The 18,846-nt window shown below is 34.0% G+C and overlaps 1 protein-coding gene across 1 annotated transcript in view; it reads left to right on the plus strand.

The window, feature by feature from the left end:
• HDX (highly divergent homeobox) overlaps positions 1-18,846 on the plus strand; it is a 125,334-nt gene that overhangs the window by 40,329 nt on the left and 66,159 nt on the right. The window contains exon 4 of the mRNA XM_040999769.1: positions 10,056-10,109. Coding sequence (XP_040855703.1) covers positions 10,056-10,109 — 54 coding nt within the window. The remainder of the gene's footprint in view (positions 1-10,055; positions 10,110-18,846) is intronic.

Below are 18,846 nucleotides of genomic sequence, written 5' to 3' on the forward strand. Positions count from 1 at the left end.
CCATAGCAAGTGACTTAACCTCTCTGTGTAACATTTCCTTATTTGTATAATGTGGTGACTAATGTCCACTCCACTGGAGTACTATGACGTGAATGACACAGTCAGTACAAGACTCCTGTTCCTTCCCTAGCACCTAAACTTGTGTATATGAATGTATATGAACTCAGAACAGGAAAATTAGTGAAAGCCCTTGTCTCCTTTATCCTGTTAGAAATAAAATATTTGCAAACTCACAATCATCTGAGCATTGAAGAAGTAACGTGTGGTTTTGAAAGAAAACTTGAGGTCAGCTGTCTACTGTTTTAATGATCTGTGATTATTTTAAGATATTTTTATAAATGAATGAACCGGTCATATTTTCATTTGATTATTGTTTATAGCTGTCACCCAGTAAATACTCCCAGAGATCCAGTGTCTTATTTTTTCGCTGAACTTTCTGTTCAGTGAAGTATTAAGCCACTGACTGCAGTATAAATTAAAATGTTATCTCAAAACTTAACAAAGAAAGAAAGAGAGGAGATGATAAGCAAAGAAAGAAAGAGGAGGTGGAGTGAGGAAGGGAGGACGAAATTAAATACATTACTAGAATTGCATCTAAGATCTACATCGAATATATTATCATTGTATTAGCAACACATTATCATGAGAATTGAGAATTGTGTTGCAATCACTACCATACATTCTGATGATCCTGAGAACTTAATGTATTAATAAAATCCTTTAAAACAAGAGAATCTTTGAGGTATCACTTTTCACTACCATTCTTTTAGAGAATAGGGGTAACCAAAACAGCGTGAGCGAGTGGAGTCTATGTAGGCTAACCTCTAAAGGGTTAATGAAGCTCTACTATCAACAGTGTTGAATCAGGACTTATAGAGCCTATTGTCACCTTGACAACTTTCCTAGCCAAGAAAATTCAATCAAGCAAGAAATTGTCTTTTGCTTCTGTCTTGGAACTATATTACATAAATGTCTGTCTTTACAGTCTGTTAAATCAGTTACTTTCACGCCGAGTTCTCATTTCTGGAGAATAGACTAGTTCCAAGCTATCTAACATAGGAAGTGTAGGAACAGGATTTTGATGCGGTAACTAAGAGGTTACTTCGAATACTAGTATCCCATAAAGGAGTCTGTTAAAGTACAATATAATAACTTGTGTTTGCTGAAATGTTCTTGCATCTTACATGTAGCTTACACTTTATCTTTGTATATGATCATTTTAATGTTTTTAATTTGGTTTTTTTTATTAGGATTTTTGTTTCTATGTTCATATGATATATTGGCCTAAATTATTCTTTTCTAATGATTTCTTTATCTGGCTTTAATATGAAGGTAAAACTTACTTGTGAAATTACTTCGTAATAATTACTTCTTGTCCAATTATTGGGAGTAGTTTCAGAAATATTGGATTAACCCGTCCTGAAACATTTAGTAGAATTCATCTATGAAGCTGTATAAACCTGGGCCTTTCTTCAGAAGTTTTTGATAATTGTTTAGGGTTCTTTACTCATTATTGATCTGATCCAATTTTCTAATTTGTGGTGTATTATATATGTACAGAATGTAATTCATAATAGCTTCTTAAGTTTCTTTATATTGTTATGGTATCAATTGTAATGTCTCCTCTTCATAATTTATTTTGAGTTCCCTGTTTTTTTTCATTAACCTACATAAATGTTACTCAAAAATATAAACTCCACTCTTAGTTTTGTTCACGGTTTTTATTCTTTCTAGCCTCTATTTCATTTTTTTTGCCCCAATCTTTGTTATTTCATTCTTTTTCTAAATTTATATTTCCTTTTTTCTTCTTGCTCCTTAAGGTATAAAATCTGACATCTTTATTTGTTTCCTAATGCATGCAAAAATTTCACTCATAACTTTCCTTAGTCCTTTCTGTAGCTGTGACAATGATGTTGAGACCAGGTAACTTACAACAAATAGAAGTTCATTTGCCTCAGGATTCTGAAAGTTTTGCAATCGAAGAGCGTGTCACGGATAACTGTCCAGCACATTGTGTGGACCTTCCTATTGCACCATGACATTGTAGTGGGTGTGTCATGACAATACAACTTCCTCTGTTCTATCTTATTCTTAAAAAGCTACTAATGACGTCCTAGGGACTCAACCCTCACAATCTCATGTAACCCTGATTGAATCTTAAATTCTCCATCTCCAAATACAGTTAATACATAAATCTGTGAACTAATTTTGCAATTCATGAACTTTCAGAGAATACATGTAGATCGTAGCAGAAATGCTTTTGATGCAGCGTGGTAAGTTTTGGCACACTGCATTTCTGTTTTCATTTGTCTCATGATTTTGGAAATGTTTCTTCCCCTGGTTTGTTCTTTGACTCATTGGCTTTTCAAGAGCATATTATTTATATTCCTCATGTTCGTACATTTTTCATTCTTTATCCTCTTTTTGATGGTCAGTCTAATAACGTCATCGGTAGACATGATTTCAATCTCCACAAAATGAAGTGGTTTTTTGTGATCTAACATATGATCTGTTCTTGAATATGTTCTGTGTGCTCTTAAGGAGAGAATGTACCCTGTTATTGTTGCATGGAATGTTTGTAGATGTCTGTTTGGATTTTCTAGTTTTTAGCACCATTCATGGTTGCTGCTTCCTTCTTTTCATTGTTGAAAGTGAAATGTTGAAATATCCTACTATGCTGTATTGCAATCTATTTCCCTCTTTAGTTTTTTTTTTTTAATATTATCTTAGTACATATTTAGGTTCTCCAGTATTTGGAGTGTATGTATGCATGATTACTATATTTATTTATTCTTTTATCATTATATAGTGAACTTCTTTATCTCCTGAGAGATTCTAACTGAAAGTATATTTTCTCTGTCAGTATAGCCATGCTTGATTTCTTTTAGCTATCCTTTGCTTTCCATCTTTTCACTTCCAGCCCATGTATGTCCTTAATGCTAAAGTGAGTCCCTTGCACACAGCATATAGTTGGATCTTGATATTGGTTTCTTTGTGTTTTTTATCCATTCAGTATTGTATGCATTTTGTTTGGAGAATTGGATCTATTTATATTTAAAATGACTATTGAAAGGAGAGGGTTTACTGTTGCCACTATTCTTTAATCCTACTCTTGCTGTCTTGCTGTCTGTGTGTGTGTGATGTGTTAGGTTTGTTTTGTTTTGTTTTAGTGTATGCTGTCATTCTTATCTTCATCTCATGTGTATCTTTGAGAGTTTTATTTGCTTTGTGGTTATCATGAGGCCTATGCTAAACATTAAGCAGTTGTTTTAAAATCACTGTCTCGTAAAAGTAATGCATGTGCTTCTTCTGGGACATTATCTTGAGATTTACTTTATTTCTTTGAATGGACAATATTTTCCTGTTTTTATATAGCTCCTAACATTAATCTTTTGAAAAATCAGAATAAAAAAACCCCAAACACCTATTCCTAGTCTTGTTATTTTAACTCCATGCATTTGAGAATATTTAATAATCAGGCAAGCATTAATTTCTAAAAATGATTGAATATTATCTATCTGTCACTCCTGGGCATGTGTACATAAAACTTACCCTCTTGAGTACAGACTTTCCAATGTCCTAGTTTTCTTAAAATATCACTCCCATGTCCCCCACAGTTGTTAACTATTCTGTTATATCCCTCAATCCATAATCTCTTTCTCCAAATTTCTGTGGATTGGCTGTCTCCTTGAGGTTTTCACAAGTGGTTATCCACTGCTTTTTGCAGCTTCCTCTAGCTTGAGATCTGAGCTTTAATACTTTTGGCTGTCTGAATTCCAAATTAGCAACTTAAGAGATCAATCTCAGGCAGATCTCACACTTGGGGCATATAATTATATTTAGAACTTAATGTTAGCATTTGGCAGTTTATTTTCTGAAATAAGTGAAGACATTCTGTATTTTCTCAAAGGTCTACATCAATAAGATTAGTATTTTTGAAATATGCTAGAGCGCCTTTCAGGAAATCTGGATTTCTGATTGTATATCTGAAGCGCCTTTGGATTAGAAGAAAATAACTCCATATGCTAATTAAATAAGTTTATTTATGTGTTCAATCTCCTGTATTTGTAGGATATAAGTAATAAAATTATGTAAAAAATAAAAAAATAAAATCTGAATGCTGTCAATTAAAAAATAGGCTAGTAAAACACTTCTTTAAAGTGTATAGGTCACTTTGTTATTGAAGTTTATTTACAAGTACTATTCTAAATTCAGATATACAAGGGTTGTTTTTAACTTTCAAGTGTTTATGGTCTTTTTCCATAATAAACAGTCTTTTTTAACTTAATAGCTTTTGGGGTAACTTATCTTTAATTTACATTATAGTCAAAGGCTTAATGTCCTGACTAAATAAGTGTTCAATAAGTAAAAATTTAAAAACAAATAAAGCCCAACAGGAAAATAGGCAAGAAACAAAGGAAAATATGTCCAACTTTACTCATATGAATTAAATTATAAAATTTTCACAAAATCAGCAACACTATAAAAGTAGATAATTATTACAAATTTGTTGGACAAATATTTGAAATGAAATTAGACAAGACATTGCATTTGCAACAGAACTAGTAGACCTGGGCGTTGCTTTGTTTTGCTTGCTTTCTTCTTTTAATTTTAGCTCCCACATATAATAACATATGGTATTTGTCTTCATTCTGCTTTTTTCACTCAATATTATACTCTTCCTTTCTAACCAGTTGGCTTCAAATAATGGAATGTCATTCTTTTGATAGCTAAATAATATTTCAACGTGTATGAATATTCCATATTTTCTTTATCCAACCATCTGATGGTAGAATCCTTGACTGATTCCATATCTTCTTTATTGTGAATAGTGTTTCCCAGAAAAACAGTAGAGCAGATATCTCTTTAATCACATGAACTCATGTCTTCTGGATATATACAGAATATTAAGATTACTGTACCATCTGGCAGGTCTATTTCAAGTTTTCAAAGAAGTCTCTGTACAGGTTTCCAGCAGAGTCCACCAGTTTCCTATCAATTGAAGAAATTTAACATGCTTAATTTGTTAGTTACTTGCCCCAAAGGTGTGGCACTGAAATTATATTTGCAAAGTAATGTCATTCCTGGAAGCTTTCCTAGAGACTTAGTGAAGAGGGGAAACAAAATTTTATGTATGTTAAGACATCTTTTCTTTGCTCTGAATCACATTGCTTTCAAGCAGAAGCAGCCAGCTTCTTTCCCACCAACTCCATGCAGTTGTACCTTACATGCCACTATGTTGGCCTTCCATTGAATTTTAACAAGTGATAACCGTGAATAATAAAAACTCCAGCTAATTTAATCAATTTATCAGCAAATATTTGATGAGTGCCTATCACATGCCAACCGTTCTTTTTGTTCTACATACCATAAGTGAAAAACACCAAGGAAGTTCTCCCAATTAAAACAGAATGAAAATAATGATGGGAAGCTGCAGAATTTCACAGAGAGACCTGATTTTAGTCTGATTGTTTCAGTTAATCAAATTTCACTTAATGGGTGGCAGATTAAGAAAACTTCCAATTTTCCTAACTCACATAAAACATCACATATCTCAAATAATAGCTTTATTAGACTTACAAATTGGGCTGAGTATTTAATAGCATATCCAGACTCCGTGAAGAATTCATTTCAAAAAAGTGTTAAAATCAAATACTTTATTTAACTAGAATAATTGTTTCTAAACATGACATTTTGCACTTAAGAATCTAGCTGTATGCATGAATTTTTCTGAATGTACAACCATGGACAATATGACCATAAATAATGCATAATTCATATTGTAATATATTCACTAATTAAATTATGACTTTACATAAGACAAATGTGTTTGATTCATAAATCCTAACTACGCATATGATACGAGTGCAGTTACACCAAATACTCTTTCCTGTTAGATGCTTTACCTTGTACACCCTGACATAATACTCAGATTTCCAAAAACTGACTCTTGCATTTAAACTTATTTATTTTTAAAGGTTTACTTATTTTTGTTTGAAAGGCAGAGTTTTACAGAGAGAGAAGGAGAGGTAGAGAGAAGGTTTTCCTTTCCCTGGTTCACTCCCCCAAATGACCACAACAGCCAGGGCTGAGTTTATCTGAAGCCAGGCTCTGCTTCCTGGTCTCCCACATGGATGCAGGGTCGCAAGGCTTTGGGCCATCTTTCTCTGCTTTCCCAGGCCACAAGCATGGTGTTGATGGGAAGTGGAACAGTATTGATGTATACTGACCCGTATGTGGATGCCAGTGCCACAGGGCAGAGGATCAACCTGCTGCACCATGTTCCAGGCCCTGCATTTAAATTTAAAATTCTGAGTCTCCACAACCTTCACCAGACCAGCCACTTTGGGAGGCAGTTTAATGATTGTCGTAAACAGCCTATCCCCCTTCTGTCCCAAATGTCTGGTTCTTTTCTATCTCATGCAGAAAGCCTGTCTTAAGACATATATTTTATTTATCAATTTCTACCCCCAATATCCTTGTTACTGCTCTGGGTTAACCCTATTCAAATTACCATAAAAACTTGCAGTTTTAAAATTTACTATACACATACAGGCAAGCTAAGTTTCCTAAGGTATAAAAAACGCAGTTGTAAGCATATCAAACATGTACATAAAAACCTTCACTGGCACTATATTTTCTTAGAACTCTAAATAAATGTACCTTGTGTTCATGACCTCCACAAAGCAGCCCAAAATTCTCTTTATAGTTCTAGTTGAACTGATCATTCCTCCAACACATCCTATTGTCTACTGAGCACACTATTTTTCCCCTGAAACGCTTTCTTATTTCTATCAGAATTCTACTAGTCTCTTAAGGTTCAGCTGAGCTATAAATCCGCAAGTGGATGTAATTTTGCCACATTTTGAACTCCCATTGCACTTCATTTATTGTACATCCCTTATGACTCTTATCGTGGTTTTCTTTGTATTGAAGTCATTCATGTACCTGTCTCATCTCTTCTTCACAAATCGTAGGTCTTGCTCTCCAGGAAATTATATTTTATCCATCCTTTTATTTCCTGTAACACCGTAAACGGCACCTAGTGCAGAAGAGATACCTGACAGACATGTGAACAGAATTCAAATTAGTTACCTTGGAAGGTTAAATCTACTTATTTCAATAACGTTCAATTTGTCAAAAAGTTTTTGAAGTTCTTTAACAACTGCTTTAAGAGCCCTGGGAATCTTTTAAATGCTTTCAAAGGGGGCAAATCATGATCACTTGAGGCAAAATTTGATTCTGGAAAATAGTCAGAATGCATTCTGATCCACATTTAGTGAATAATAAGGTTGTTCAGCCTGAGCTGTTACATTCTCAGTTAAACCGAAAGGAGTGAGAAGTAATGAGACAGAATGTCTGAGTGAGACATGAACTGACAGTTCCAAAAGAGAAGTTCCCCGAGTGCTTTAAACAATGGCAACATCACTGCAATGGCTTTATAACACCCCAAGTTTTCTACTTTGATAACAATACTCCATTGATATGTAATGTCCAGATTACTTGTTAAGATAGTTTTGTCTGCTTATAGATTGATTTTACAGTTTTTCATCTTGGGGTTTTTTAAATGTGTGGAAATGAAATATTGTTTGAGGAAATGTATTAGTCTCCGCATTTTACGAGTTTATTTTATGAACGCTGGTGAACGAGAAACCTGTCTTCAACACTGTACAAAACAAAACTTCCCACGTTTGGGTAAACATATTTATACAGTACTATGATTCATAAAATTCTGCAAGTTCAACTATTCTGCTTGTTTATTCCTGCATTTTACCAGAAGCAAAGGGAATTGAAGAGCAGATTTTAAGTAGACAGAAAAGATTATTTAAATGTATCATTTGAGTAACAGAACTATTGTCACAGGAAATATAAAACAAAAGTAAAACTCTATCTTTTCCCAAACAAAATTCCCAAATTATATTTGTATATAATTGTGCTTATAGTTCTGTGTTTTCTTGGTTATATACAATTGACTAAAACAAGAACCCAGAGTTTATATTCCTAAAATGCAAGGTATGAATGTTTAATCAAATTTTCTTTGCTATGCCAATTGCAAGTATCATGTTTTTATTAATTCACATGTGACTATCCAGTAGTTTCTAGTTTGAGGTTTTGTTTTGTTTGTTGATGATTTGTTTTATTTCACATATTTTCTCTAGAAACTGTGTACATGATTTTAAATTACCTTTACTAATACTTGGGAATATGTGGAAAACTAATCCAAAAAATTTTTGTATGTCCGTTTTTTTCCAGAATATATTATGTAATTATTTTTAGCAAATTTGTCTGTTTTATTGATAAACCAATTTAGTTTATACACTCAAATTTGATTTAGTGGTGAGAAAAGAAAGTATATGTTATGAAGCATTTTTCAGAAGAAATCTCTCCTTGCTTTTTTTTCACCGCTTAAGAGATCAATTATTCACACCTAGTGAGGACCTTCTAGCTTTCCAGTTCATTACCAATTACCAGTTATTTACCCAATTAATTATCGATCACCAATTCACTATGGTGACATTTACCTTGTTAAAAAATATTTTTGTTTATACATTTATAAAATGCATTTTTTATCATTTTGACATATACTTTATATTTTGTTATATTTGTAGCTCAAAGTAAGAAAGAGGAATGCATGTCTACTGGTAGGGATAGTACTCATATAATGAATGAATGAGGACACTAATATTTACATTGACTCTTTACTCATGATTTCTCATGAGTAGACACACTGTTATTAGATAATTCCTGAATATAATTTATCAGAAAAGGTAAAATATTTGACTGAATGCCACATTCCCATTGTCACCACCTATAAAGTATATTTGTCTTGTAAGTCTTTCAGAAAGTGTGTAGATGAAAGTAAGGCTATTGCAAGTAGAATGTGTGGAGTATTTTCCAACTCTTATGTCCCATGAAGAAGTATGAATATGTGTAAGTTAACTTGAACCACAGCTTAGAAGGCCACCTTGTTCCTTGTAAACACTCCTCAGAATCCCACTGAAGTAGCAGCTATCTCTTACATGGCAATGTTAAGGTAACATGGCATTGCTGGCCATTTTCCTTAGTATCTTCCACTTTTAAAAAGTTCACTATACGGTTGAATATGATTTTGCAGAAGCATTATCTCAATTGTGGGTGTGAATACATAGGTGGATGAGAGTTTAAAAATTAGCTGCTCCATTGGTAAAGGTCAAATATGTCAACATTTCTAGAAAATTATTAGAAAATCCTTGCTCAGGTATGAGATAGTTGAGTCCTACGCAGGAAGTATCTGCTTGAGGTTATAATATTATGAAACTTCATGAGTCACCCTAAACACTGGAATATAACTAAAAAAATGACAGATTTGCTTGGACACATACTCTTATCCTACTAGTAATGTTTAAAGGTTCATATTTTCTCCACTTAGCAGACACACACTATTTTTACAAAACAATGTCCGTTTGAGTTAATGGGCCTATTAAAATCTATAGTTCACCATTTTGTAAGAAAGGGTGGAGCACTAGTCTTGTAATGAGGTCACAATTGAGAAAAGCAATTTCAGTCATTGTACTGTAGGCCTAACATTTGTGTTGGGAAAGCACATGTAGTTATAATTGTATCAAGACAGTTGTTACACTGTAAAACAACTACAAGTAGAATGTATTAAATTTCCAGCAAACATCCTTCATTATGAATTCTTCATGTAGTGATGCCCTGTTTACAAAGGGACTGTACTTCAGTTCTTGCAACATTTTCACTTTTTCCACAGGCCATTTAATTTCTATCCTAATATATTGTTCACAGATTTCTAAAAACCAAAAAGGGTCCCAGCAATTCTAGGGAACTAATACGGTCCCTTAAATTTCTGAGGGAACTTGGTGCCACTTTGAAAAGATTTTCACAAAGAAAACCCCTTAAAAACTGTTGAGCTCATTAATGAGACAATATTGTCTAGCGTGTAATATGCTCAGGATTCAGCCCTATCATTATATCGTGTAAGAATTATTTGTTGAGCAACATTTCAAGTAGTGTCTATGCGCACCTCACTGAGATTCCATTTGTTGTTTCCACAGATTTCAGGAAACCTTACTGTGCCTTGGATTACAGGGTGTTCTAGAAAAAGAGCAGTAAGTAATTTTTCATTTAAAATAGCAAGTGGGTTTCCCCTTGTGCTGTTAGTAGAGATTTAATTAAGAATATTGTCATGATTTTTATAAACCTAGTAAAACTAAAACTTGGTACTACCACATTTTCTCAAAAGACATGTCTGTAGATAACATATGTCAGAGTGACAATCTGCTGTATTCTGCACACCATATAATTTGTTGGAAGTTTTTATTCAATGTTAAAAGCATTCAATGGTAATTCATAAAATGTCATATTTTTCTACATCTAATTATCTTAGTTCAGTAACATGGTTCAATCATGTTCGATGAAAACTAAATCGGTATTAAGTAATTTACTTTCTATTTTTACTGCAATTCAGTGTTTAGAAGTAATATATAATGTTTAATAACTTTATGCTGTTCTCCTGCTTTCTGCTACAACTATTGTGATTTTTATAATGTTAATATAATAGAGCTTCTGTAAAAAAGGGTTTTCTCAGAAAATGCCTTCCAGGTTGTCCTTGTTTTAATAAATATATCAGGAGATTTTTATCTATATGACCATGGATAGGACACAAAGGATTTTAGTCACCAAAAGGCCATGAATAAACTTTGAGAAAGATATTTGAGATGATTGTGTGGTGGATAAATTTGACATACATAAAACCAAAGAGTTCGGTCAGCACTATACAGGATTTTCAAGATTTGTTCCACTCTTTTTTCCACTAAGTAAAACTATAAACTCTGAAAATAATACAAAAGGCCACCAATGAAGAATTGTAAAATGGGAAAGGAGAAAGCTACTACTTACAGATCATGCAACTCATGACGCCCAACCTAGCAACAGAAGACAACTGATTCCTCCCCCAGATAGAGCACAGGTTCCACAATGGGCATAACCTGAACCTGTCAACATGGCCAGTGGATATCGGTTTGAAATTCCTGCAGACAATAAACAGCCATGGCGAATGTTTTCCTGACCTATTCAGTATGAACTACACCTCTCTCACCTTGAGATACCAGACAGCAATGTCAAAGGAGGATGCAACTTCAACAAGCGACCTGGTGAAGCAGTGGAGAGCCATTTTCCCCTGTAAGCCAGAGAATTCTTTTATTCATCTAGAGAATCAGATGGCTAGTCACCACTAACCACAGGAATAAACCACAAGTACCTAAACTAACATAGGTGCATCCATCCCTGATGGATGCAGAACCCATTTTCCTACTGAGAGCCACTGGATTGTTAGGTGCATCAATCACAGGATAAATTCACTAGTGTCTCACCTGGATAAGATCTTTCTGTCATTTTAGGTGGCAGGAGCAGGAATCACTAGGCCCTCCCGGCACCCCCCTCCCCCAAGTCACCAGATAAATTAAGGGTGAAAGAAACTGTAAAGGTTATGAAAATTAAGGTATCACTTTAGCTATTATTCCTAAAACTAGGCCAGAACCTATTGCTAAATATAGATAATTTAGTGGCTACTTCCTAAGATAAAAATATTTAGTAAGGAGAGCAGTAAGACTTAAAGTGTCCTAAGGTAATGACCACTATCCAGGAAACAACTGAAAATGAGTCATCACATGAAGAAACAGGAAAGTCACAGAATTAGTGACAAAAGACAACCAACTGATACAAACAGCCAAGGTGAATCAGATGATAGAATTATTTGACAAAGATATTAGAACACATATATAAAGACACTTAAGCAATGAACTACAAATTATCTTGAAAAAATGAATAAAATTTAAAGCAGTACAAGTTGTCAGGGAGAGGGGAGAGCCCACCATCGAATAAATTGTATCAAAAAAATAATAAAAATTACAAGTTAAAAAATAAACAACAATACAAGTTGTCAAAGTCAAATAAGAATTATAAAACTGAAAAATACAAGGACTAAAATTTAAAACTGGCTAAATTTCTGTTAGACTTAATGATAGATTAATATAATCTTTTAAAAGATTTATTTATTTACTTGAAAGGCAGAGTTACAGAGAGGAAAAGGGAGAGAGAGATTTCCATCCACTAGTTCACTCCCCATATGTCAATCAATGCAAGCAAAGCCAGAAGGCAGGAGCTTCCTCCAGACCCACCATGTGGTTAAGAGCCCAAGTACTTGGGTCATCCTAAGCTGCCTTCCCAGACACAGAAACAGGGAACCGGATCCCCAGTAGAGCAGCAGGACTCCAATTGGTACCCAAATGTTAAAACTGTTGCGGGTGGTGAGTTAACCTACTATGCCACAACACCAGTGCTGAGATAAATGGAATTTCAGCAATTAGAACAAACAAAATAAAATGGACTGAAAAATTAGAAAGGACTGCAAAAGTTTTGTAGGCCAATATCAAAAGATCTAATATTTCTATTATTGAATCCCACAAGATAAGACTAAAAGGATATTAATGATTAATTACTTCCCAAGTTTGGGTGAAAATAATACAAATCTAAATTTAAGAACCTGAATAGACCCCAAACAATATAAATGCAAAGAACTCTACATCTAGGAATATAATAATTAAACAGATGAAAAGTGAAGATGAAATCATCTTGAAAGTAGCCAGAGAGAAATGGTCCATTACCTATTAGAGAAAACCAGTTCAAATGACAATGAGTTCTCATCCAAAATCCTGGAGATCACAGGAAGAGGCACATCATTTACAGACAGTGAAAGAAAACCAATCTCAAACAAGGATTCTCTATGTCTAATAGAATCCTTTTAACGATGTAATAAAATCCTTCAAAAGCTTGGTAAATTTCAACAATGAAGCATCAGGTCATCGACTTCTCTTTTTTGAGAGTGTCTTTATTACAGATTTAGGGAGAATAAAACATTCTTGTGCAAAACAATTAAACGAAATTTTTGATAGCTAATCAACCCTAAAATAATGGCTAAACAAAATCCCTCAAATAGAAAGAAAATGGTAGTAGGAATCCTTGGAAGGAAAGGAGAAAGAACATCAGAAATAGCAAAGCATGGCTATGAATCTTCTAGCCCATATTCACTAACTGAGACAAAGTTGCTGAACCATCTGTTACTCAAGACGAGGTCATTTAAACTTGAGGAAAATAAGGGCACCTGAACAAAGTGTGGTTTCCATGCGATGAAGTATGGATGTCAGTGCACCATAAACTGCGTGTATTATAGTAGGCAGAACAACCACTACCAAAAAATGTACTAAGCAATACAAAGACAGTGAAAAATAAATCAAAATAAATTAAAAAAAAAAAAACTTCAGGAAGGGATCCAGCATTGTGGTGCAGCCAGTTAAACCACAGCATATAATGGCAGTACTCCATGTAAGAGCAATAGTTCAAGTCCCTGTTAGGACCCCTAAGAAGGCCATGAAGATGCCTCAAGGATCTAAGGCCCTAACAGCCATTGATGAGACGTGAATGGCTCCTGGCCTAACCCAGCCCAGGGTGTTGCCACTATTTGGGAAATGAGCCATCAGAAGATCTCTCTCTCTCTCTCTCTCTCTCTCTCTCTCTCTCTCTCTCTTTCTTCTCTCTCTGCCTTTCAAGTAAAGAAATATGTTTAAATGTTCAAGTAACTCAGAGAAGGAAAAAATAAAGGAATATAAAATAAAAGAAACAGAAAAATAATGCAATGATAGATGTAAAGACTAAGTTATTTATAATAATTTTAAATGTAGATGTCCTAAACATATGCAGGAAAATATAGAACTTGACAAAATGTATGAAAATACAGTATAATTACATACTGTAAATAAGCAGCTCACTCCAAATTTAGTGACAAAGCTGTTGAAAAAAACAGAGAAGAGGACACATATGTCATGAAGATATTAATTACAAAAATCTGGATTGAGTTGTATATCAGTATCTGAGAAGATGGATTTTAACACAAAAAAGGTTATTTGAGACAAAGAAAAGGTTACATGATATAAAATGATATATGCACCAGGAAGACATAGAAATCATAAATGTGTAGAGCTCAAGCACCAGAATCTCCAAATATATGCAACAAAACTTGAAAGTACAGATACTGGCATTGTGGTGCAGTGGGTTGAGCTGCTCCCTATAATGCTGGGAATATGAGTGCTAGTTCAAGTTCCAGCTGCTCAGTTTTCAATCCCACTCTTTTCTAATGTGCATGGGAGACCAGTGGGAAATGGCCCAACTACTTAGGTCGTGGTTACCCATGTGAGAAACCTGGATGGAATTCCAGGCCTCCTGGCTTCCTCCTGCCAAACCTTGACCATTATGGCTATTTGGAAAAATGAAACAGTAGATTAAAGATGTGTGTGTGTGTGTGTGTGTGTGTGTGTGTGTGTGTCCCTTTTTCTTCGTAACTGTGACTTTCAAATAAATCGATATTTTAAAAAACTGATAGGGAAAAATAAATATACAGTGATATAGCAAGACTTCAACACCATTTTTTTAGAAACTGATACAAGTACTTACTAGACAGAAAGTAGACAAAGGCATAAAAGATCTAAGCATCACAATCAAACAATGAAAAGTAATAAAAAATAGACAGCGTTCTCTCCTAGAAATATCCAGTAGGAAAATAGAATATATTTCCAAAGGATCCGTGGAACATTGACCAAGGCAGACATACAGAATCATAAAACAAACCAACAAATTTAAAGGGCTGTGATAAAGTCATGAACTCCAGTCATAATGGAATCAAATTAGAAATGAGTAACAGAGACATAACTTGGAAAATAGCCATATAGAACTTAAATATACTACTAAATAATCCACAGGCCAAAGAGGAAGCCTTAAGGGAAATAAAAATGCATAGAACTGAATGAAAATACATATAATAGTAAATCAAAACGTACAGGCTGTAGCTAACATAGTGCTGAGAATGAATTTTGCAATCGTAACTGCTTACCTTGGACATAAAGGTAATAAGTGAGAATGAGACTCAAATTGACAATCTACATTTGTATCTTGAGACTCAAAAGAAATGAGAACCAAATGAACCCAAAGCAAACAGAAGGAAGGAGTTTTTAAGAGCAGAATCAATGAGACTAAAAATAGAAAATGTGTAGGGAAAAAATTCAATGAAAAAAATTCTGTTATTTTTTAAGCAATGAAATTAAGAAACCCTTAGAGTAGTTGAAAAAAATTAAACTCAAATTAGGTAAATAATTTTTATGATGCTTTTTTTGGGGGCAAGGAGGAGGTGGAATTTCAAGTTCATCCTATTGTCAAGATATAGTTATCAATTTCATTGAGAGTCCATTTTTGATCTGGCAGTAGAAATGCATAGTGCATTGTATTCTCACATCTGGATATGATAGTCTCTATTACACAGTTACTGTACATCCCCTTAAATGAAAAGCCACAATACAAAATCATATCCAGTGGCATATTATTCAATTTCATGGCATTATAAATACTAATATTATACAGTTGTGATAAGAGTTCTCAAGGTTTCGGGGGCTCTTTAAGCAACCTACAGTGTTTGCTTGTTCAATATATCTCAAAAACTCGCGCCTGGTGCTGTGACCTAGTGGTTAAAGTCCTCCCCTTGAATGGGCCGGCATCCCTTATGGGTGCTAGTTCTAATCCCGGCAGCCCTGTTTCCCATTCAGTACCCTGCTTGTATTCTGGGAAAGCAGTCACGGACCGCCCAAAGCCTTGGGACCCTGCACCCATGTGGGAGACCTGGCTCCTGGCTTCGGATTGACGCAGACTGACCATTGCGGTCACTCAGGGAGTATATTATTGGGTAGAAGATCTTCCTCTCTGTCTCTTCCCCTCTGTGTATTTGACTTTGCAATAAAAATTTAAAATTTTAAAATGTATATATATCAAAAACTCAAAAATCATTGAAGTCTCCTCTTTAGCTTCATCCCCAGTGCTCCATTTCCCATGCCTTTTCTGTATCAGTCTCTACAACACAAATGATCTGTGATCAACACTCTGGAGTTAGTTCTGCACTCCAGTCTTCATACTATTCATCAAATTTTTCTCAAGTAACTCTCTCTGAAAGCATATTCAACTGAAATGAGGCCCAAGAATGAGTGCTAAGCCATGATAGCTGCTGTTCATTTATTCAATTCAAATATTGATTAGAGTGTGTATGTGTGTGTGTGTTCAGTTACCTTTTCACATTTAATTTAGTTTTATTGTTTCAATGAAAATTTGGAATCTGATCCCCAGAATTGTACATCTGTTTAACATAGAGTAATAGAGACTAAATGCATACCACCACTTGGTTTGCATTTCCTTGATGGTCAGAGATGTTATCTGCCTTTTCCTATATTGAGCTAGTCTTCAGTTGTATGCTTTCTTTGATAAACATCTATTCAGGTGCTTTCCCATTCTAAGATAAGGTCGTTTTGTTTTTGTTACTATATCATAGGAGTTTTAAATATTTTTTTTTTTATATTATCCTCCAACAGTGCATTCTGCAGGCTGCCTTTCCAACTTATGGATTGTTTGCTTTACTTTTCAGAGACTTTTTAGTGTGATGTGATCACAATTATTTATTTTTCCTTTTGTGATGTGCTTTGGGTATTGATCAAAATAATCATTGTCAAAGCAAATGTCAAATTGCTTTTCCCCTATGATTTCTGGCTACTTCATGATTTAAGTTATCATGTTTAGTAATTAAACCATTTTGAAATGATTTTGTGTATGGTGTTAGAAAGGGGCCTAATTTCATTCTTTTGCATGTTGATAGCCAAGTTTCCCAGTACCATTTCTTTAAGAAGCTATCATTTTCCCCATTGTTGATTCACAGCTCCCTTGTGGATAATTAGTTGTGTAAGTTTTGAGTTATTTCCCTGTTCTGTTTCTTAGTCTGTATATCTAGTTTTTTGTTCATTTTCTCTTATTAATCGCTAGTTTTATTTCATTTTAGCCAGAAATTTAATTTACTTTAAATTTGTTGAAGCTTATTTAGTGACTAATATTTGGTTTGTCCTGGAGAATATTCTGTATTCATTTGAAAAGGATGTGTATTACTACTGATGGATGGAACATTCTGTGCACATCTTTTCAGCCCATTTTTAAAAAATAGTGTTGCTCAAGTCCTTTGTTTCCATATTGATTTTCTCTAGTATGAATGATCTTTTAATTGTTGAAGTGGAATCTTGAGGTTTTCTGGTATTATTGTATTGATTTTTATTACTCCTTTCAAATGTATCTGTGTTTGTATATTTAGAAGCTAGGTCATTGGGTGCATATGTATTTGTAATTGTTAAAATGAATTATTACTTTTATGTTTATAGAATGAACTTTCTTGTCTCCTATTAGAGTTTTGTTTGATATGAGTATAACTAAGCCTACCTTCTTTCTGTTATCTTTTGCATGGAATAGCATTTTCCATCCCTTGCTTCCAGTCTACGTGTATTTGATGCTATTGTAAATCTCCTGTGGACAACATATATTGTTGAAGTTTGTCTTTTTTAGTCTAGTCAGTCACTATATTTTTGATTGTGGAGCTTAATCCATCTATAGATAAAGTACTTATTGGTAAGCAAGAACATACTATTGTCATTTTGTCATGGTTGTCTCTGTTTTTCAAATTCTTTTGTCCTCCTCTACATATTTTTCTTTGTAATTTGCTGCTTTCTGTAGTAATGCTTTAATCCCTTCCTTTTTTCCTTTATGTGTCTAATATATGTAGTTTGTTTACAAGTACCATGAGGCTTACATAAAACATGTTATAATTTTAACAGTATGTATTAAGCTAATACCAATTTATCTTCAGTCATTTGCAAAAACTCTGCACATTTACCTACAACCTTTACATTATTGATGTCACACTATGCAGCTTTTTACATTACACATTCATTAAATTTTTTACTTTTATTTCTAGCAGTCTTATCTTTTAACCTTTATAGTAGAGCTAAAAGTGATTCTCACACATCATTACATTTTTACAATATTTGCAGTTGTCTATATAATTACTTTTACCAATGAGTTTTACATTTTCATATACTTTCATATTGCTGTCTATTGTTCATTAATTTCAACTTGAAGACTTCCTTTCAGTTTCTTCAGAAGTATACCTAGAAGTGATGAGCTCATTCAAGTTTTGCTTGTTTTAATTTTTAAAATGTTTCATTTCTCAAACAGTTCTGCCAATAAAATATTCCTTGCTTGGAAGGACTTTTTTCTTTTGGCATTTTTAAAAATATAAAATATGGAGAAAGAGAGACTGTCCATCCACTGTTTCACTCCTCAAAGTTTGCAAAAGCCAGATTTGAGTGAGGCTGAAGCCAGCAGGCTAAAATTCAATCTGGATTTGTAATATGGGCATCAGGGACCCAAGTAGTTGAGTTTTCAGCATCCCAAGGCAAGTACCAGCAAGTAACTAGATTCCAAGTACTGTAGCCAGGATTCGAATCAGGCACTGCCGTACGGAATGTGGGCAGCTCAGTGGTAACTTAACAACCGCATCAAACACCTGCTGTACCATTTAGCACTTTGACTATATCACCCACTGCTTTCTGTCGGCTATGTTTCTGCTGTGAAATCCACTAATTATCTGTTGGAGGTTTTTTAAATTCATGACAAACTGCTTTTTTTCTAACAATTTCGTAATTGTATTTGTCTTTGACTTTAAACAATTTGATTTTAAAATCTCTTATTTACCCCATTTAGGATATTCTGAGTTTCATGAATCTGAATATCCATTGTTTTCCTTAGATTTGGATAACTTTCAGCAAATTTAAATCAGATTCCTATTTTCTTTTTAAAAATGTTTCCTTTTAATTTTTTTTTTAATTTGTGATGATGTTTACATAGGTGATTGCTTTTCCTTTTTCCTGAATCTGG

Source organism: Ochotona curzoniae, unplaced genomic scaffold (assembly GCF_017591425.1).
Source record: "Ochotona curzoniae isolate NIBS_2020 unplaced genomic scaffold, NIBS_Ocur_1.0 scaffold_1852, whole genome shotgun sequence".
NCBI classification, from domain to species: Eukaryota; Metazoa; Chordata; class Mammalia; order Lagomorpha; family Ochotonidae; genus Ochotona; species Ochotona curzoniae.